Source organism: Pan troglodytes, chromosome 21, assembly GCF_028858775.2.
Source record: "Pan troglodytes isolate AG18354 chromosome 21, NHGRI_mPanTro3-v2.0_pri, whole genome shotgun sequence".
Lineage (NCBI taxonomy): Eukaryota > Metazoa > Chordata > Mammalia > Primates > Hominidae > Pan > Pan troglodytes.
In genome coordinates this window covers 66,128,994-66,151,689 of record NC_072419.2, presented here as the reverse complement: position 1 = coordinate 66,151,689, position 22,696 = coordinate 66,128,994, and the positions used below count along the sequence as shown (strand labels likewise).

General features: G+C 46.6%; 2 protein-coding genes across 7 annotated transcripts in view; one reads left to right on the top strand and one right to left on the bottom strand.

Moving 5' to 3' along the window:
* The window catches only part of SYCP2 (synaptonemal complex protein 2), a 91,828-nt gene extending 87,076 nt beyond the window's left edge, over positions 1–4,752 (top strand). The window contains exon 45 of the mRNA XM_063802690.1: positions 3,689–4,752. Coding sequence (XP_063658760.1) covers positions 3,689–3,709 — 21 coding nt within the window. The 3' untranslated portion in view covers positions 3,710–4,752. The remainder of the gene's footprint in view (positions 1–3,688) is intronic.
* The window catches only part of PHACTR3 (phosphatase and actin regulator 3), a 270,926-nt gene that overhangs the window by 1,394 nt on the left and 246,836 nt on the right, over positions 1–22,696 (bottom strand). For all 6 annotated transcript variants that reach the window (XM_001141144.5, XM_054674869.2, XM_001141229.6 and 3 more), the window contains 4 exons: positions 9,721–9,776; positions 5,846–5,907; positions 4,752–4,892; positions 1,061–1,137 (listed from right to left, as the gene is read on the bottom strand). In XM_001141144.5, coding sequence (XP_001141144.1) covers positions 1,061–1,137; positions 4,752–4,892; positions 5,846–5,907; positions 9,721–9,776 — 336 coding nt within the window. The remainder of the gene's footprint in view (positions 1–1,060; positions 1,138–4,751; positions 4,893–5,845; positions 5,908–9,720; positions 9,777–22,696) is intronic.

Below are 22,696 nucleotides of genomic sequence, written 5' to 3'. Positions count from 1 at the left end.
TCACCCTAAAACCATTGGTTAAGGTGGAATTCCATTGTACTTAGTTTCTGTTCTATAGCCACATTAATCTTACAGAGTAAATCTTTCAGATAACAATTGCAGTGGCCACTTTGTAACAAACAGAAAACTAAAACTATTATTTTAGTTTAAGGCAGTATCTACATGCAGGATTTCCTTTCTCTTTGTATGTGGGCCTTGAGCATCTTCAGATAAAGGAGAAGACAAAGCAACTGATACAGTTGAAGGCTTGTTGCATCACAGTCATCTGCTTTAGAATCAGAGATGTTTGAGAACTTCACATAATTACTACCGGTCATGGCCATGGAAAAGAAGTGGGGGGAAATACTGAAAAAATATGCAGTTCAATAAGTAAAGAGAGTTAAATCTTTTCCCAACTTCGTCATCACCAAGAAGCCCAGTGTCATCCCTTGCATATCGTAGCATAGACAGAGAATATATTCATCTTAATGGGAAAAGTCTTGATTATGGGAGAATCAGCCAATATATTCCCAATGGAACATAAACTCCATGAAGATGGGAGCCTCCTTTATCATATTCACTGTTGCATTCTCAGCACTTACTCAAATATTTACTGAGGAAACAAATACTCAGCTTTAGGAGAACACTGGCTGTGTTAAAGATGTGACTAATAATTTACGATAGGAAAAAGTAAATGTGAAGGTGGGGAGTGACTAATTTCACAAAAATCTATAAGTATAAACAGGTGAGTTCTATAAATTGGAGGAATTCTGAATATTAGAGGGGAATTAAATACACAGAAAAATTACTTTCATTGCCTTGAGGCTTATTTTTGTTAAATATGCATTAACTACTTAAATAAACCGATATTGTTACCATACATATCACCTTTCACCAAGTCCTAAAGGAAATAATGGGAGCAGGCAGCATTCTTACTTGAGGTACATTCTGTTTGTTCAATAGAGTTCTCTGGAAAAATGCTGAATTTGTATAGCTGGATACATGGTTTGTGGCGGGGGAGGGGGAAGGCGGTGTGTGTTTCAAAAATAAGTACCATGAAATTCATAGAAACAAATCTGACCTTGTCAAGTGCTTGCTTGATGCATGTACCTCCATTTCATTACTTTTGTACTCATTTAATTCTTTACGAATTGCTGCCTGAAATTTAAAAACAAGACATTGTTTTACAGGATATTAAAAAATCAGGAAATTAGCATCGTGTTTATAAATTAACCATTCCTAATCCTTGTTGACTGTATTATGTAATATACAGAAAAAAACAATTTTTTGGTTCATCATTAAAACTGCCATACTCATTATTATAGTCCTACCAAGCTAGTATGTAGCTAATATTCTGGAAGTCTTTGTAAAAATTTTATTGATACATAATATTTGTACATATATATAGGGTACATGTGATATTTTGTTATATGCATAGACTGTGTGATGATCAAGTATTTAGGATGTCTACCTCCAGTATTTATCATTTCTATGTGTTGGGAACATTTTAAGTCCTCTCTTCTAGCTGTTTTGAAATATACACAACATAGTTGTTAACTGTAGTGACCCTACTCTGCTATAGAACATTAGAACTTATTCCTTCTAATTGTACGTTACTACCGGTTAACCAACCTCTCTTTCTCTCCCCAAACCCTGCCACCCTTCCCAGCCTTTGGTATCTATCATTCTACTGTCTACCTCCATGACATCAACTTTTTTGATCCCACATGAGTGAGAACATGCGGTATTTGTTTTTCTGTGCCTGGCTTATTTAACATAATAACATCCAGTTCCATACATGTTGTCAAAAATGACTGAATTTTCTTAAGGTGGAATATTCCATTTTGTGTGGCTGTGTATACACACTGTATTCACATATACATATATACACGCACTACATTTTCTTTATCCATTAATCTATTGATGGACACTTAGATGATTTTGTATCTTGGCTATTGTTAATAATGCTGCAGTGAACAGGGGAGTACAGATATCTCTTCAATGTACTGATTTGATTTCCTTTGCGTATATACCTAGAAGTGGCATTTCTGGATCATATAGTTTTTAAAAAATATTTTGAGGAGTCTCCATACTGTTTTCCATAATGGCTGCATTAATTTACATTCCCATCAACAGTATATAAAAGTTCACTTTTCTCCTAATCCTTTCCAGCATGTTATTTTTTTAATAACTATTCTAACTGGAATAAGATGATACCTCATCGTGGTTTTGATTTGCATTTCCCTGTTGATTAATGATGTTGAGCATTTTTTCCATAAACCTGTTGGCGATTTGTATGTCATCTTTTGAGAAATGTCTATTCATGTCTTTTGTCTACTTTCTAATGGGATTATTTGTTTTTTTACTGTTGAGTTCCTTGTATATTCTGGATATTAGTCCCTTTTTGGATGAATAGTTTGCAGATATTAATATTTTCTCATATTCCCTGTTGTCTCTTTACTCTGTTGATTTGTTGTGTAGAAGCTTTGTAGTTTAATATAGTCTCATTTGTTTATTTTGGTTGTTATCTGTGCTTTTGAGGTCTTAGCCATAAAATGTTTGCCTAGACCAATGTCCTGGACTGTTTCTTCTGAGTTTTCTTTTAGTGATTTTATAGTTTGGGGTCTTTATTCTTCAAGTTGATTTTTGTATATAGTAAGAAATAGGGGTGCAGTTTCATTCTTTTGCCATATGGATATCCAATTTTCCCAGCACCATTTGTTGAAGAGTGTCCTTTCCCCAGTTTATGTTCTTGGCACCTTTGTCAAAAATCAGTTGGCTGTAAATAAGTGAATTTTTTCTGGGTTTTCTACTCTTTTCCATTGGTCTATGTGTCTTTTATACCAATATTATGCTGGTAGTATAACCTTATAATATATTTTGAAGTTAGTGTGATGCCTCCAGCTTTGTTCTTTTTGCTAAGGATTACTTTGGCTATTCAGGTTCTTTTTGGGTTTCACATGAATTTTAGGATGGCTTTTACTATTTTTGTGAAAAATGACATTGGTATTTTGATAGGGATTGCATTGGTCATTTTAGCAGTATTAGTCCTTTCTATCCATGAGCATGAGATATCTTTCCATTTGTGTGTGGCCTCTTCAATTTCTTTCATCATTGTTTTGTAGTTTTCCTTGCAGAGGTCTTTCACCTCCTTGGTTAAATTCATTTTCAGGTATTTTTGGTACCTATTTTAAATAAGATTGCCGCCTTGATTTCTTTCTCAGCTAGTCCATTATTAGTTTATAGAAATGCTACTAATTTTTGTATGATTTTGTATCCTATGGCTTTAGTGAATTTATCAGATCTAAGTTTTTGGTGGAGTCTTTAGGTTTCTCTAGGTATAAGATCATATTGTCTGTAAAGAGGGATAACTTGACTTTCTCTTTTCCAGTTTGGATGCCCTTTCTTTCTGTTGCTCGATTACTCTGGCTAGGACTAGTATTATGTAAGTGTTCCATTCATTAATTTGCTGAACTGTAGTGGGAAGACAACCCTTCCCCAAACTCCGTTCACTCCATACCTAAACGGACCAAGCACATGCTTAGGGCACTAATGAAACAGGAACACCAAGACAATGAGTAAACTTCAGCTTTTGGTGAACTTGGAATTTTATAATCAGAGATAATCTAGAAATAAGCCTTTCTAACTTCAGCATACATTAATATTTTGGCTTCCCCAGGCCCACTTGCATCATGTACTTCTTTCTCAGATAAACACTCGAGGGACCTGATGAGACTGAAAACATCAAACACAGCCTCTGGGACAAGGAAAGTCTTTAAGAACTTTAGGGGTATATTATTCTCATACTCAAACACATCTGCAGACCACCAAAGATACTTCTCCTCGCATCACTGTGATCCTCTGAGCACATCAGTCACAAAGAACCAGGCAAGTTAGTCCAACACGTTCGCATTTCTCCAAGTTGATGCAATATCTGTGTACATACTCATACTCAGCATATGAAGAATGAAGAACAATTAGCAAATTCCTTGCCTGAATGTATAATTTTTCTCTTCCTGAAGGCTTTAAGTCTTCTGAAAATTAATAGAAGCAAGAAGGTGACAAAACTCTATGGACACTCTTGGGCTTAAATCCTGCCAGTCAAGTGTTTGATCACAGACAAGAACTTACCCTCTCTCTGCTCACCAAATGTCATGCAGAGACTCTATGACCTACTACCTCCTTGTGTTCTTCCTGCCTCTCTAGCTGTTCAGTTCAGACTTCTTAGGAGGTTCTCAGAGATACCTCAAGCTGCACAAGTCCAGGGGGAGAATCTAGAACCTTTTCTATACTGTAGAGGCTTTCTTGAATGCCTCTTTGTCCCCACTGTAGCTCTTTTTGTTTAAACTTGTCAGTTGATCTCTTATGGCAGCCTTGCCCACCTTTGATTTATCCCTTATACCAAGGTTTCTCAATTTCCACAGTCTTGACATTTGGTACTAGATAATCCTTTGTTGTGGGGGCTGTTATGTGCATTGTGAGATGCTTAGCAGTGTCCCTGGCCTCTACCAGTAGATGCCAGTAGCATCCCGAGTTGTGACAATCAAAAATGTCTCTAGACATTGCCAAATGTCCCTCGGGGCAAAACTGTCACCTAGCTGAGAACCACTTCTCAATCTGACCCTGAATTATCTTTGAGAAACCAATATTTACTGCAGTATACCCTTAAATAGTTGAGGGCTCCTACTGTCTATGAATAAACTCCCTGGCATGACATATTTTGCCTTTATTATATCATCCAACACCCCCCACCAGCACAGGCAGTTAGGTACCTTATCTGCTGCTGACAGTCTCGTCCAGGGTTTGTCTGCCCTCCTGTCATAGTCCTGCGCTTTTGCTACTTCCACGTAATCACTGAATCGTATCAGAATTTTTCTGTCTCTTAATTCATCAACAGTGGGTCTCTGATTAAGCTAAAATTAAAGATCATCATAGTTAAGTATCACATGCCAAACTAGTTTTGAAGTACTCTGAACAAACAGCACTTCTCTTAAAAAAAAAAAAAAAAAACTGAAACTGGAAAATATAACCCAAATACAAGCAATCTCTAATGTGAAGGGCTGAAATTATATACTGTACTCTTAAATCACAATCCCCCTTCCTCCAACATATTTTATCAGAAGGAGTCACACCCCCAGTAGTACACAGCACCAGCTCAAGGAATGGTTAGTGAATTAAGTTAGATTTTATGGCATCACTGGCTTCAGATACAATTAGATAAGCTTTTTAAAAGTACTAATAAAGTTATTATATGTCCAGCTTAGGAAGGATATTCTGTTAATTTCAAGAGAATTATTATGGAGCAGCACAACGAAGAAGGGGAATCCAGAACACTTGAATTTAGAAATGGTCAAGGCTTTAAAAGTAGATTAAGATTTATAGAGTTGCTACCTGTATTGGCCATAGTAAATGTTAACTATTTGAGTCACAGAGAACAAACCTTTGAGTCTAATAAAGCTTTCTGCAACTGAGGAACTTCTAGACATATTGGAGGTGAACAAAAGCGATGAGTGTAGAATGTGACTAAAACACTGATACCCAGGTATGCTTTTCCTAGACACTGTAAATTAAGAAAATGCCAATCAACTTCTGGCTTCCACCTGAACATAAGTAAAAAATGTCATGTGCATTGTGCACCTCTCCAAGGACTACCGTGCTAGGGAAGGACTTCGTCCATAGGTAATGTCAGAGGGAGTTAATTCATTGTTGCTGAGCAAATATCCTGATTTAACTGATGCCATGATGTCCAAGAGAACATTATTCATGATCACAGAGTGATACCTAGCATTACCCATCCCACCTGCTACCGAAGCAGCTGTTCTCTAGACCACCTTTTATTATTCAGGCAATAAAATGCTTATACTACCTTTCTTGTCAATCTTTGCTTGATTTCTCTTCTTTCTTCCTGCTCTGTCTGATCATTCCTTTCTGTGAAAGATTAAAATAGGAAAAAAAAATAACAAAGAAACAGGTTGAAACGTTCTTCTCTTGAGCAGGGAAGTGTTCCCAAGATATCCATATTTCTGGGAGCTGAAGTTAATTCCACATCACTCTTGGTGTTTTCTTCCCACTTTGTCAGTCACTGCTCAGGAGATCATGGTCTCATTACACAGAAATACTTGTACTAAGCAAAGCTTTGCTGTCATCCCAACCTGGTCTCCTCAGCCCTTCTGTGCATTAGAAACAACCACAGATATGGCTGCTGTTTGTTTAAGGAAGTAGACACCTCTGTGTCTGTCTTTCTCACTGATTTTTCTTTCTCCCCAAATATCTTTATATTTACATCTAGCACTTAGATGCCACATAAAAAAAGCTGTAGTAGACTAAGTAAATAAATGTATATGTACATTTCAATATAAATAGCACTGCCACTAATTTTTTTCCTTAATAAGCGTACAGACTTTTTAACCAACATAAAACATGGAACACCTTCTTCAGCTCCTGGGCAGCATATGCTTGCCTGGAATTTATATGTTCAGACTATATTTCAAATCTTAACACATCTATGAACCTCGCTGACTCTCCATTGCTGAAGCGTGAACACTGTTATATGACAGTGCCTTTTAAAGGATCCCAAGTCCCTCAGCAAAATTAGCTTTGCTTGGTAAGTTGCGACTATTAACATTCAAGCTGTGCTCGCACCTACCCTTGGAAGCTAAAAATAGACGAAAGTGCTGAGATATAGTATAAAACGTAAGCTTCCCCCTGGGATACAAGATAATGGCTGTCCTATTTCTGGTGTTCTCTGTTGCTAAATAAAGCCTTATGTCCCTGACCTGAACATAGCTCCATTCCTAGGAAAGAGATTTCAACAATCAGCACTCCTAGAAACACTGGTAGGTTTTGGTAAGGGAAATCCTGCCACTTGCAATTAACACAATTTCACATTATCTGCCTTTATGTAAAAGATGCATTTCAAATATTTATACATTTGTGGGATTGGTTATATGAGAGTTTAATATATTGTGCTTTCCAGTAATTTTTTTTTAAGTGAGTCATCTTGGATTAGGGTGTTTTAGAAAACGTAATGAAATCCTCTTTCTGCTTAATTCTTTATACAAGTGAGAAACCAGAAGAAACCATACTTTTAAGGTATCATCAGAAAGCTGATAGAATTAGAGAGACATTGTGAAAGTGTCCAGACAAGGCAAGCCATGAGGGATTTACGTGACGTAAAATTTTTCAGATTTCTTTAAAATAGGCCATGGGCAGCTCCCAAGTGCAGCTTCCATGTGAAAAGATTGAAACAAAGTCAGATCTTTTTTTTTTTAAATCCTGAAAAATGCCATAATTACTACGAAGGTCACCAGCAGGGTCTTTGGAGAACTGATCTTTTTTGGAAGTTCCTGTCAGAGTGCTGCTTTGTGCCAGGCGCTCTGTTGGAGACCTCCTTCAAGAAGTCCTCCCTGTTAGCCTAAGCCCACAGACCTCCCCTTCTGAGCTCCCCTCAGATATATTTATGAATTTCTTATTTCCAGACCCAGAACACCCTCTGCATTATACAAAGCAAGGGACCCATAATCAGGACTGCTATACTCATATTTTCTGGAAATAGCTCCAGCAGCTTGGACAGTTATACCTGAGACTTCCATGAATATCCAGAAATGTATTACTGCTTCTGATGCAGTAGTTAAGAAGATGGGCAATGGAGTTAGGCAGACCTGGGGTTGAACTCTAGTGCTATCCTTTTCCCAATATTCATTTATTAAAAAGTGCAAACCTCACAAATATGTTGCAGTGATTAAACGAGGGAATATATACCAAGTACTGAATATAGTCCCTGGCACAGATTGGGCCTAATAAAGAATTACCATCACCATATAAAGGGGCCCCTGCTCTTCTGCTTTTCTATCCATGTTATAGTGTTATATGGGCAGAGTTTTGAGTGCTCCTCAGATATGACTGCAGTTAGTCATGAGCTCCCCCTTGAAGCAAATACAAAAGTGATATTCTAAGAATTGGTTACAAGAAGAAAATACAATACAGTATGAGTGCTTGAAGTCCTGTGTATCTAGAGCCTATGAGTATGATATTTCATACTAGGCTATATATAGTTACCCTATTCTCATCTCCACAGAACAAATGTAAAACCAAACACCCACCACAAACCTAGCAGTAAAATTCTCAGGTCCTTCCACTCAGGACACTAGAGAGGGCTTCCGAGCTAAGGACAAACCTACATTCACTGATGAAGGCACAGTGTTTATGGCGGGATTGCCATGGCCACCGCAGAGGAAACCCATTTTCCCTTTCGTGCACTGAAGGTAAGGGCAGTCAGTTTCAGTTATGCATTTGCTAGCTCCCTATTCACCAAAGATAGTTCTATTTCTAAGGCTCTGAATTTATTTCCAAAGATTAACACAATTAGAAGTACTTGCTGATGGGAAGACCTGGTTGCCCACGATAGGAAGGAAGAGGCTGCTACTGAAAGAAGACATGGTTCCTGGGTTAAAGGTCTGGGCTGTAGTACTCTCTTCCTGTTGCTGACAGCAGGCTACTTGGAATGTGGTGCTTCCTGTGTCTTGAACTTGCCTGGTTCAAGTCTGGACTGCTACTTTTAGTAGCATCTGCAACTTACAAGCTTTATAAATAAGTGACTTAATTTTTAAAAATTCAAATATTTGGCAACTGAAACAGCTTGACTTTTCTGTCTGCCTACTTAATTAAGCATGTTATCAATGAAGAGCTTTTCTTTAAATCCTCAGAGATGGTATAGTTAACATAGAACAGTAGTCACTATATCTTAAGTTTAAAAAGTAAAATGAAGAAGTCTTTATCTGAGGGTTATTTTCAACAATCTATAAAGGAGGGGATTGTTTTAGGCAGTTAATGAAGGCATTGAGGCAAAGAAAGGAGGGAGGAATCAATTCAAGTTCAGTACCCAAGGGGCTCTGCAGTATTTTCTGACAGAAAGTCAGCTTGGTCAGTTTTATTATAACTTCATAAAAAGATGTTCACAAATAAGAAAACAAACTCAGAGAAAGTCTGCAGTATTCATCACATAGAAAAAAAGTCCTTTAAAAATCCAAGCCATTAGAAGACACTTTCTGTGAAAAACGTTTTAAAAACTGAAAATGACTAGATAAAGAACTATTGGAGAAACACTTTTTCAAGAGGTTTGGCCACCCCTAAATCACTGACTTTATGGAATATTTAATGGAATATAGTGCCCTAGAGCATGGAGGTTACTCATGAACACCTATGCTCAGCGTATGCTATAATTGTCCACCTAACGGGAAATGCAAGGGGTTGCAAGGCTGGGAGCAACAGAGGGTCCTGGAACCTCAAAGTCCTGAGCCACAGGAAAGCTTCTCATGGCTTCACTGTTTCCCTGAGCTCACTGCTTTATTCCTCCCAAGTGTAACAGGCAAGGGGCGTGTCCTTCTCTAGTGTGTTCATGCGGTTCATGCTTTGTGATTTCTATAGCCATGAAGAACCCCGACCCACACTGCCAGGAAGACCTGCTTGAAACCTAACGCACTTAGACATATGGGACTAACCCTGAAAATAAAAACATCTTTATGCTAAGAGGAAAGGAGTTTTTTTAAATTAAAAAAAATGTTTCTAGGTATATCAGCTTTCCTTTGGGGCTTGCTTTCAGAATTCAGCAGCAGCTCAGGTTTACTGGGAGCATGGAGCATTCCGCTTGCAGAGAAGGGCTGGGTTATGGGAACTCAGGATTTGTGCAACAGCCTCACCACACGTGAAGGAAAACCTCTAGAGGAATCACCAGCTACTCACGTTTCAAGATATTTCTTCTCTCCAGCTCTTCCACGGCAGGTCTTTGGCTCAGCCGTCTGCGGAAAAACACTAAAATTACATTTTGCACCATAGTGGCTGCCTGCAAATTCCACCTGGGGTCTGCAAGGATGAGAGGTGGCTGGCAAACCCCTATAGATCACCTCCCAAAATTGGGAGGAGAGAAAGTGAACCTTTGGTTGTTGCCTCTTGCTGGCAAAATCAAGTCAGACTTCCAGGTGACAGTCAAAGCTCTCCCGTCACAGAGCTAATACTAGACTAGTCCTTGCTCCAGCTCCACATGTGCAGGTCTTCATTTTTCTGATCTGTCGCCCAAACCTTGCCTGGTCTGGACTGTTCACCGGAGCAGTGTGTTTAAGCAGCGAGGAGATCTGTTCAGGAAATTCTTTTTCCTGCCCATTGGCTTAGGGAGGGGTGGGTAGCACCACCTGTTTTCAGGCTTCTGGATCCAGAGATGCTGGGAGATTCATGCTTCCCAGCACTGCCTCCGTTGTCAGCACGGGAGACACCAGCCTTGGGAGCACTGATCTCTCCTTCCGGCTTTCTGCCTGCTGAACTGCTGAGTAGAGCCGCCTGTGCCCAGCCCAGCACAGGGGGAGTGTCTAAAGACGTCTAAGGGGCCTCCTGCCTCTTGTCAGCAAGCATGCAGCTCAGCTCGAGCGCTGAATAAAAACTGGGAATCTCTTCCAGCCAGCGCAGCTAACAGAGCTGAGCCCACCCACACGCATTCCCCTCCCACCATCAGCCCAGACGGAGTGTGCGATATGAAGACAAATTATTATTTCTTTTTCAAGTGGTCTCTCATTGAGGAAGTTGGAGGATGCAGCCAACAACAGTCACCACCAAAAAACATAAAGGGCTTGTCAGGAGAAGGAGACATCATTATCCAAAATTAATGCCAAGCTCTGATTATTTTTATGACTACAATAATATTGTCCTTGGGCCAGAGCCAGAAACCTTCCCACTTCCAGATCCTCTAACCACAGCAGGGAGACAACAGGGCCCAGTATTTGAATGCCCAGAATTTAGGGCCATAATATTTTGCCCCAGTGAGGATGTTGCCTCCATTTAAAAATTATTTATCTCCTATTTATAATCCTTGTCCCAGCAGAAAGCCTAGGGCATTGCGGGGCTCAGCCACTCCTCCCTCCCCACTAGAACACAACCCTTTGTGGTTCTGCTCCCCTGTGGGCTTTGTCTTCTGGCTCTGTGGGTGGTTACTTCCACATCATATCTCGATGTTCAGTGAGACGTGAACCTCCCCCCTGATAATTCCTGGCTGGAATCCTCCCCAGTCCCAAACAATGTATGCAAAGCCTAGCTCACTTAAGTGTTGCTTTTGCAGTCTAGTCAAAACACCCCAAAGGCCACTCATTCAAGCACTCAGGAGATGACTATGACATATTTGCTATGTGCCAGGCACTGTTCCAAGCCCCCAGAACAGAGTGCTGAGTATGGGAAGTCTTCCCTGCCCTTGGGAAGCTCATAGTCTAGAGCAAGCTTGTCTAACCCATGGCCTGCAGGCTGCATGCAGCTCAGGACAGCTTTGAAGGAGGCCCAACACAAATTCATAAACTTTCTGAAAACACAAATTATGAGGGTTTTTTTGCAATTATTTTTAGCTAATCACCTATCGTTAGTGTATTTTATGTATGCGGCTCAAGACAATTCTTCTTCCTGTGTGGCCCAGGGAAGCTGAAAGATTGGACGCCCCTGGTCTAGAGGTAAAGGCAGACAAATGAACAAAATCATCTGAGAGAGTGGTCAGTGCCGTGGAGGAAATGGCGGATATGGTGGGTGAGTGGTTGGGCAGGGGCAGATACATTCAGAATCTGGCAGAGATACATTTCGCTGAGACCCAAATGAAGAGAAGAAACCAGTGTGGGAAGACCATAGCGTCTCTTAACTGTTCACACACTGGGCTTAAACACTGAGGGAGTGAGGATGGGGGTGGGTAATCAAGGCAGGCTTCATGGAAGAGGAAACTTCTGAGAGAGTTACACAGAATCCACTTGGTACAGCAGTGTCTGCAAGAGTCTTGGAGAAGGAATTAGGTAAAGGAAGAGAAATCATCAGGAAATTGGAGTTGTCTGGGGTCTCCCCTTAGAGCTGGGCACCCAGCGTTAGCTCGCTTCTGAATGTATCTGAGTCTCTGTAAACAGGGAATGGTAAGAGAACCCAACAGCCTCTGTGTGTGAATAATGGTGGGGCAGACCACCATAGGAAAAGCAGGAACAAGCCAGATTCCTGGCCCCCATGCTGCCCACAGAAGGGCTCGGAAGCAGGAAGGAGATGGGATGGAGGGGGAAGGCACACAGGCACTTTTAGAGCAATAGAAATGAAAAATCCCTGAAGCCCAGCAAGAGTGAGCGCACCATGAGTCTTTTACCCATGAAAAGGTACTTCCTTTGCACAGCTCCTCTGGCTAAGAGGGAGAGGCTGTGTATAGGAATGGGATCTTGGGAAGTAAAACGTGGAGTCCTAATAAGTAAGCAACAATGAGGAAGGGGTCCTAGGTGGGGGAGAAGAATTGTTCTGAGAGCCAGCTAATCACAGACAACCCACTGGCATGACATCCTATTTCCAAACACCTTGTTCCACTCGAAGATCCAGCAGTACTATCTTATCTGCACATAAGCCCCTCTGGCACAACCCTATAAAACTTCCCTCCAGCCCCTGCCTCTTTGCAGCAGCCCCTTCTCTACTGTGCTGCCCATTGCACCCTTGCAACGGATCTTCATACTTTCTCTAATAAATTTGCCTTTCTTTACCTATAACTGCCTTGGTAAACTCTTTCACTGTCCGCGATGCTGGCCCCAGCCATTTGTATTTTATGTGTGGCTCAAGACAATTCTTGAGCCAGCTGCCCAGCCAGGAACACCCATAGGGACACCTGAGGAGTGAGGCTGTGCATTTCCTCAAATCTGAGAAGTACCCCAAATGTCCCTGGAGGCTAGTGTCCACTGGCATGGCCCCCGAACAAGGCTTCCCCCCGCCCTTTGTTGGAACCTTGTCTTTCTCATCTAAAATGAGAATTAGTACCAGACCCTCTTAATGAGCATTAAATGAGATAATGCACAAAAATGTTTGTGACAATGCATGCTTGGGATATAGTAATTTCTCAAGAAAACCCAACCTGTGACTTGCCAGCTGATCGCGGACCATGTTCCCAGAAGAGCATTTCATCCAACTGGTACACCTCAGGAAAGTGTGGACATCAAGCCAGCAAAAACTGTGCAATTGGTCCCAAGGCACAGAGGCAGTCTGGTAGTGGTCCAATCGCTCACTGCAGGGCTTCATCTAGCTGCCAAGCTTCTCACTGAATGTCAACAGGGTACCCCTGAATGGTCTAGAATATGCAGTCCTCTGGGTAGACACAGCCCCAGAGGCACAGGGTTGTAAACAGAGCAAAAGGGTGCTCAGGCCAGGACCCCACTGGCTTGTCACCAACCTGCCTCTCTACCTACAGAGTGCCAGGACCCCACACCTGGAAGGGTGGATGCAGAACCCTAGACAGTGCTGTGGGCCCCAAGACCCTCCCTGTGGTTCTCACCAGTGGAGGGGATTGAGGTGAGCAAGAAGACCCCTGACTGCCAGGTGAGGGTGCTAAGCAGGGTCTTAGGGTGGTTCTGCCAACCCAACAAGGCCAGGCCACCGTTCAGACTAGGCTCTAATCTGCACATGAATGGCTTCCCAGAAGGTGACACTTTAGTTGGGATCTAGAGGATGATTGGGGATCGCTAGGTGAGGAGAGGACATGTGCAAAGGTCCTGAGGCGGGGTCGTTTAGATTGCAAGGAGGTGTGTGTGCACTGAGGCTGAGCAGGGGCAGGACCCACACAGCCTGGCATCCCTGGAGAGGGAGTCTGGATTCACTCCTGGAACCCCAGAGCGGCACTGAAGGATTTAAAGCAGACCTGGGTGAGATGGGGTATGGGCATGCCAGGACTAGATTTGCATTTGCAAACACTCTCCGGACTCTTCCAGATTTCTGTCCAACAGAGATGGAGATGAACCCACCACCAAGAGATACGGACCTGCCCAGACCCCCACCAGATACCAAGGACAAAGTGTGCTGCAGGCCTGTGAGGGCCCCCTGAAGTGTTCAAGACTTGGGGAAGAAGTTGGCCACAGAGCAAAAACACCCCACACTCCAAATTAATACTTGTTACCCTAAGTATACATAAAAGATACCCTTTTGTCCACCTGCTACCTGAAGCTATGCTAACTCTTCATGCAGAGTTGGGGCTTCCGAAAGGAAAAACGGTGACGAGCCTGATGCCAAGGACAGACAATTACTTTGCCAACATTACAGGTGAGACCCTTGAGGCTCAGAGAGAGGAATGTGATCAGCAGCTACTACAGCTGGAATCAGAACCCACAGCCAGTTCCAGATGCTGGGAGGGCTGAGGCAGGGAGGAACACCAGCAACACCAGCTGGCAGGAACTAGCCAGCAGGGACACAGCTGGGATGAGGCCCAGGAAGCATTCTCCCAGCACAGAGAGTCAGGTCCAGGCAGAGGCATGCATCACAGGCCACCACCCCTGCCCCACAGTGTGCTGACCCCTGCCCTGACACACAGTCGCCACTCAGGCCAGGGTGGCCCAGGAAATTTTCTAGGCAGAACCATGGCCAGGAAAAGGGCAGTCAGGTTGAACGAGTCATGAAGCTCTGTGAGAGCAGACCCCCAGAGCCGGCACAGGCAAGGGGAGCAGCCTGTGTCGAGGAGCAAAGGAATGGGCGCCGGTTCCTCTCCCTCACTACATAGCCTGCTTGGACCTGGCTGGGGCAGGGATGCCGCCAGGGCTTCCTGGGCTTTGAGCTTCAGTATCAAGTTGCTCTCCGAGGAGCCACTAGAGACGTGGCCGGAGCATAGCTGGGCTTTGGAAGCTGCAGAAGGCCTTGCAGAGGGGTGGGGCGGGGTAGGTGGGGGTGTAGAACCCCTGTGGGATTCCCCAAACCTCCCCACCCTCTGCAGCTGCTTGAGACTCCTGATTCAGAAATGGGGCTGCTGGTGACGTCCTGGTGCCGCCTGGAGCTGGGGAAGCCACAGTCTATTTCTGACTCTCCCCACTGACAAAGCCTGAGTGTGGCAGTTAATTAAAGCATCGCGTGGGTGTGGGAGCAACACTAAGAAAAGAAACCCCAGGGACAGAGAGCAGCATCTGCCGGTCTCCCTACCTGGTCCCTGCTTGTGCACACACGAGAGGTGGGGATGACAGGGAGGCTGGAAGGACCAGGCTGGGCTGGGGAGCCAGGAAGAGGCTGAGCAGGCCCTGGAATGCAGACAGGAATTAAAGGTATCGAGCACGACACACCCTGGAAAAGGATGTCTATATGTTCAAGTGTGGATGTGAGTCATTTCTGGGGGCCAAGGGGGCACCAGCCAAACAGGTGACCCCACAGGCACTTCCTGGTTCCGAGTGCCTCTCACACGACAGATCTGTAGCAGTCACCTACGACACACCTGGCCCTGTGCTGTGAGTAGCACAGAGGAGACAGGGAGCAGGGGACAAACAATGGGGAGGAAGGGGCCTAGAGGTGGAGCTGATGAGACTGCCGACAGCCTAGACAGTCAGGACGCCTGGAGAGTCATGATGCAACTGTGCCACCCACATTTCCAGGTCTGTGGAGGCTGTCAACTGTCTTCCACAGTCAGCACTGGTGCCCCAGCACTGGCACAGAGCTAGGATTCCAGTTCCAGCTCTGACCCCTGCCAGCTGGGTGATGGGGTCACGCCCTCCCTTACTTGAGCCTCTGATTCCCCAGGTGAACACCTGCCAACAAAACCCACAGGGATGCTGGGAGAGTCGAGAACACTAAATACAGGAGGAGGTTGACACACAAATAGGTGGCATCATTACTACTATAGCACTGATATTATTCACCTGGCGTGCTGAGCCCAGGTCTCTTCCACCTTCAGCCAGCAGAGCTGTAGGCTCCATCCTGCCCAGTGCCTCCTTGCAGGCCTGGATCCCCAAGAATCACTCCTCCTTCAGACACTCACAGCCTCCTCCATCAGACGGATGCTCACACCCTCTTTCAACATCTGCTCATTCACACCTCCATCAGATGTTCACATCTTCCTCCATCAGATGCCCACACACTCCTCCATCAGACACTCACACCCTCTTCATCACTCATGCTCTCTCCATCAGACATTCACACCGTCTCCATCAGACACACCCTCCTCCATCAAATACTCACACCTTCTTTCATCATCTACTCACACTGTCCATCACTCACTTGCTTCCATCAGACACTCATACCCTCTTCTATCAGACACTCATACCCTCTTCCATCAGACACTCACGCCCTCTTCCATCAGACACTCACGCCCTCTTCCATCAGACACTCATACCCTCTTCTATCAGACACTCATACCCTCTTCTATCAGACACTCACACCCTCTTCCATCAGACACGCACATGCTCCTGTCTGTCATAGCCTCTTTCATCAGACACCCCCTCTTCTCCCATCAGACGCTGTCTCAGTGCCAAGTTTGTACCAGTTTCTGAATCGTCCTCTGCACACACTGCTCAGCTGACTGCCTTCCTGCATGATGAGCACAGCAGCAGGGGCTGCAGGTAATTTCAGGAAGTGGAAGGACACGGGGTCAGGAGAAGCATAGTTCCAGCTCCCCAAGCTTTGCTTCCCCAATGAAGCCCCACCCAGCCAGGCTGCCCCACTAAACGCACATCCCCCAAATCTTGATCTCACCCCAGCACAGATGTCACAGAAGAGGTTTGAATCAACATCTAAAGTCACCTCAGTGTGGAGCAGAAATTGAGAAGCAATTCCTTCCATACAAGGCAGAATGCCTTCCTAGAGAGAACAGACAGCTCGACACCCACAGGGGACGCCCGGGCTATTTTGGGAGGCTCCTTTCTGGGAACGCCAATCCTGCCCCACAGCCGCCTTGAGTCACGGAGAAAAGCTGGCGGCCCCCGCCTGGAGATGGGATTCCCCAGCAAGGCAGCGTCTCCACACACCATTCACACGACGCACTGATGCATCCTCAGACATCTGATGGTGAATGGGGCAGATGCCTCCTCTGCTTGCCCCCAGGCGCTCACCATCTGGGTGCACGGATGACAGGCACATTGACCCTATGTCTCAGAGCGTCAGAGCAATGTGGGTGTGTCTGGAGAGAAGTTCAGGAAGAGAAGAGGACTCTCCAGGCCATAAGATGAGGCCTGGATGATGAAAGAAACTGCCCAGGGAAAGACCTGGGATGGGCGTCCAGGCAGAGGGGATGGAGTGTGTCCACACTAGGAAACAGCAAGCAAGGATGTTCTGCCGACTGAGGGCTCAGCTGAGAGGTGCTGGCTGCTGGTCCACACGCCTGGGGCAAGCCCCATCTCAGCAGCCAGCAGTCCTGACTTCTGGGATGCCAGGGAGGATGTGACTCCAGGCACTTTGAGTCCAAAGCCGACCTTTTCACACCCTGTTCCCCACCTCCTCACACCTGCTCTGTGCCCAGCATCCTGGGCTCAGGGGCTGGCTCCAGCCACCACCCAGGCACACACCAGACCCCTGGGAGAACTGGCTCCTCTTACTCCCTACGTCCAACACCCCAGGAAGCTCCAAGTCTGCTGGGTTCTGCTTGCATCCATCCATCCGTCCGTCCATCCATCTGCCTCTCTCCATCCCCAAGGCCACTTCCCTGATCCAGGCCACAAGCCTCAGCCCTGGATGATGGAGACTTCCACACTGTCCACCTCCCTGCCCACAGCAGCATAACTCTAACTCCTACTCCCACGATGAGCTCAAGCCCGGGTTCCCACCATCCTCAGGACAAACTCCAAGGCCCTCAGCAAAGCCTTTCAGTTTATGGTGACCCCTCCAGCAGCCCCTCCTACTCCCACCCCTCCCAAAACTCCATGCCGGGTGATGGCCCCACGTCAAGCTGCATTTACCAATAGGTGGCTGTTCACACTGTCCCTGTCCGGCAAAGATGTCCTTCTCCTCACACAGGGGTCCGCAGCCCCACTGTACCCCACACCCCCCCATTATAACAATTGTCCTGTCTTGTCCCTTTTCCTCCAAATCCCTCACACGCATAACCAAAAAAACAACGTAACACCCTATCTGCAATATAAAGGAGGAAAAAGGAAATTAAGTTTTAATCAAATAACACATATTCTGATAGGTAAGTAAGTGCCAGGCATGGCTGGATTAGGTAACACAGCACACACTGCCAATGCTGCCGCTACAGAAAAATCACCATCACAGTGCCAGCCACCAATGCAGACAGACCCACAGCTGCCACACTGGTCACTCCATGCCCTGAGAGACACTGGTGGAGGAATGCTTCTTGGTGAAGCTCTGGACAAAGCAAAGTTCCCTCCCCAATCTGTGGGAGAGGTTTCTGGCATTTTGCATTCCAGGAGACGCCACCTGTAATACAGCTCCACCAAAATACCTCGTGTGTGTGTCCACAATGCACTTGGGCTGAGGCTCAGTTAATCATAAACAGGCTTCGGACTCTCATGAGTGTCCCAGGGACATTCAGAAGTCAAGTGGAATGGGGGGCCAGTCTTCATTGCTAAGGGAGTGCCCCATGGCTGCAGAACACCTGCCTCCCGGGACCATCCTGAAAATACAGCAGGAGCTCCAGTTGCTGTGACAATCCACAGAGCTGCCCTGAATTTCCAAAAGGCAACAGAACGGCTGGCCTGCCTCCTGTGTCCTGGGGGCATAGGAGGCAGGGCAACTTCAACTCCACCAGGAAGCCCCGCCAAGCTTGGTGCAGTGGGGGGCTTCTGATGTCGGGAAGGTGTCCCATGCCTCTTGTGCCCACAGTAACAAGCCTTCAGGCCAAAGGCTCCTGCCTACTCTGTCCTCCCAACCCCACCCTGCAGGAGAAATATGTCCCCTGGAGCCTGGGCTCCCTCCCAGGGCAGCACAGAAAAGAACTCCAGGTACGTGGAGTTGGCCTCCCAGACTCTCCAGTGTCTCTTGTCCTCCACCTCCTGGGTGCAGCCAGTCTCCTCTCTGCACCTCCATGGTCTCACCTGGTGAGACTGAAAGGAGAGAGCCGTATGTGAGGGGGCTAGCCAGGCCGCTGTGCCCTGGGCTCCGCAAGCTGCACACTGCACTGTCTCCATCACTGTTGCTATTTCTGTTTTGTCAGCCTGGCTCTGTGGCCCACTGTAAGCCAAAAAGGGACTCTAGACTGCCCTGCCCAGGGTTGGGTTAGTGCCCCTGGGATACAGATGAGATGAGTCCTTCACCCTCTGCACCAGGAACAGCCCCACTGGTGGTGGGGAGGGGTCTCGCCTCCAATCAGCTGCCTGGAGCCGGGTGTTCCAAGGGTTCAGGTGAGGCACCAAGATCATTTCCCGCCCCCCCATGAAGGCCAGCTGGTCACCAGCACCAGTCTCTCTGGATGGTTCCCGGGCTGCCCTGAGAGGCTTCCCCAACCCCACCATGAACATGCCCCTTCTACCTCCTCTTCCAGGTGCTAAAGACAGCAACATGGACATCAAGGGACACCCAGGTCACCTTCCATCTGGGAACTCTCAGAGGTACTGAGGAATCGCATGGTGCCTGAGAACTATGGGAGGGAAGGAGGGATGGAAGGAGAGAAGGGAGGGGAGCAGGGAGAGGGACGGATTCAAATCCTCTGGAGGAAAACCAGGCCCTTGACTTTCAGGACCAAACTTGCATCTACCTGTAGAGAGGCACTTTCTGTTCTCACAGTCAAGGTAACGCAGAGAACGTCATTCACAGTGACACCCAGCCCTGCCAATGCTATTTTTGAAAGGAGGAAAGTGGAGTGAGGAAGAAAGGCCAAGAACATGTGTGCAAAGAGGAGGGAGAGAGGCACCCTGCAGGGAAGGACGTGAGAGAGGGAAGCAGAGACAGCAGGCGTAAGAGGCAGGGCCAGGACTGTGTGTGCAGAGCAGGCACGAGAGACAGGGCAGGGACGGAGTGTGTGGGAGAGCGGGTATGAGAGGCAGAGTGAGGACAGTGTGTACAGAGAGAGCAGGTGTGAGAGGCAGGGCCAGGAGGGTGTGTGCAGAGACAGCAGGTGTGAGAGGCAGGGTGAGGATGGTGTGTGCAGAGAGAGCAGGTGTGAGAGGCAGGGCCAGGAGGGTGTGTGCAGAGAGAGCAGGTGTGAGAGGCAGGGTGAGGACAGCATGTGCCCTGTAATGCCAGGTGTAAGGCTGGGGCAGGGGAGTGCACTGGAAGGAATGTGCCCCACACCCCACTGGGCCCCACCACCCTGCCTGGCCTCCTTGGGTCCCAGCCAAGGGTGAGCCAAGCCCAGGTTGAGTCAGCTGGGAAGAATCAAGATGCTGGCCCCACATTGGCCCGGACCAGGGACACTCAGTGAAGATCTGTGTTCATCCACCAGGACCCAGAGGCCCGAGCCTGTGGCAGGGAATTCCTGGAGGGAGACAACCTGCTGAAGAGCAGAGCTCCAGCCTCCTCGAAGCCACTGAGCACCCCTCCCCTCCCCCACCCCACTGATCTCCCTCCTCCCCATACCTTGTCCTCCTTTGGTCATGCTGACCTGCTGAGCTGCCCTTGCCCAGCGCGGCTGCTACAACACAGTCCCCTAAACTCAGTGTCTTATAAAAAACAAAAATCCATTTCTCCCTGTTCTGGAGTCTGGGAAGTCCAAGGTTGAGGTGCCAGCAGATTCAGCATCTGGGGAGGACCCACTTTCCCAGAGACAGCATCTTCTCACTGTGTCCTCACATGGTGGAGGGAGCAATGCAGCCCTCAGGGGTCCCTTTTTTGAGGGCGCTAATCCCGCTCAAGAGCACTGCACCCTCGTGACCTAATCACCTCCCAAAGGCCCCATGTACAACCACCATCATACTGGGGGTAACACATGAATTTGGGGAGGACACAAACATTCAGACCACAGCACATGCCAAGCTGATTCCCACCCAGTGCCTCTGCCTGGGCCCTTCCCTCTGCTGAGAAAGTTGTTACCCAGATCTCCCTATGGTTCAGTTTAAACCTCTTCTTCCAGAAAGCCCACCCCGACTCCTCCAGCTGAAGTAACTGGCTCCTTTCTGCACAGGTTGCTCCCCAGTGCGTTTGTGTATTTTGTGGCCTTCATGGCCAGAATTGATTATTTATGTTTTGAGTACCTTAATGGTAAGAACTGCATCAGTAGTACCCAATGCTGTGTACTCAGGGCCCTGGAACCAAGCCTTGTCCATGATAAGTGACCAATGAATGAGTGACTGAATGAATGAATGAGTGAATGAATGAATGAACAAGTGACTGAATGAATGAATGAGTGAATGAATGAGTGGATACATGAATGGGACATCAAGGCAATGCCAGGTTTACATTGAGAAACTTGAGCCCAAAGGCTGGTTTTGACAGCAACAAGGCAACCTTGGGCAAGCCACCCTCCAAGCCTGTGAAAGACACACCACAGTCCCATGCTTGCACAGCTGCCACCAGAGTACAAAAGGCAGTATGTGTGCCAACCCAGGACAAGGCACCAAGCTGGCCAGTTAGGGACTCAGGACCCCTCCAAGGGCAGAGACTTTGTCTACCTGGTCACTGCTGAATCCCCAGCCCCTGCACAGCCTCTCAAGCTGGCACAGCAAAATGAACAGAGAAGCCACTGGCAATACAGGGGCCCCGCTGCAGGGGGCATGGTTCTGGGCTTGTGGGACACAGCTCTGCCTTACTAGTAGAACTGGGCTGCTGTTGTGGGGCAAGTCCAAAGTTCATCATCATTCACAGACCTCCATGGAAATAACAACCACATGGAGTGTGTGGTTGTGCCAAACAGCACGTCACTGTGCCACCTCCAGATCAGCAGAGGGCAGAAAGTTGGAAAATCCACAATGTTGACAGAGTGTAGACAGAGCCCCTCCCCCCCCCCACTGGTGGGGCTGTCAATCAGGGGCATTCCCTGGTGGTCAGTGCTCAGGTCAAAAATGACAGATGTATATATTCTCTAACCTGCCAGTTCCAGTTCCAAGATTTCTGATGTGTGTGAACATCCTTCCACATGGGCCTCTTACAGACACACGTATGAGGATGTTCATTATAGCCAAGCACAGGGCAGAGCCTTAATGCCCACTGGGCGTAAAGGACCTGTGTTCAACCCTGCAGTGGAATTCAATGCCATTACAGAAAGGAACCGGGTGCTGCTCCATTAGCCCTTATGTGGAAGGCTCTCCCAGCCAGACTCTGGGGAAGATAAAAGGGAATAAACGTGAATATAGAAACTGCAAAACCACATCATCATTAAGAGTCTAAGCTTTGAACTTGCCCTTTGCTTGAATAGTGGCTTCTCTACAAATCACCTGAGGAGAGAGGCTGTGAGTGAGAGACTGAGTGCAATCTTACATCTGCTCATGAGCTTTCTGCCAACCTTGAATCTGTGAGGGTCAATTTGATGTGTCAACCTGAATGGTATGGGGGGTGGGGTCCCAGTCCCCAGTTACTCAACCAAACACTCCTCTAGGTGCTGCTGTGACGGCGTCTGGTAGATGTGACCAAGGGCCATGATCAGCTGACTTTAAGTCAAGGAGAGTGTCCTGGCTGAAATGGGTGGGCCTGATCTGATCAGTGGGAAGGCCTTAGATACAGGTTGAGGCTTCTTGAAGCAGAAATCCTTCAGTGGCCCCAGCCATGCTGGGAGTCCCGTGCTGACTTCGTGGCCTCCCTGTTGATTTCAGAACTGCCTGGCCACACCAGCTGAGCTGTGCATGGATCAGGAACTGGTTGCTTCTGTTCCCAAACCTATTTGCACCAGGTGTACTTGTCTCTGTAATAAATTTAATTAAGCTTTTAATGCACATTGATTAAATGATCTCATACGGGTGTAAAATGAAAATGTAAATTCCATGAAAACTAAGCTTTGGAGTCAGTAGAGGCAAGTTGCTAAAAATACCACTGTGCAGTTTGCGTGGGAGAGAGAAGTGAGATCTGGGGAGGTGGGGCCTTAAAACTCTGGAAGGATTCTGCACTG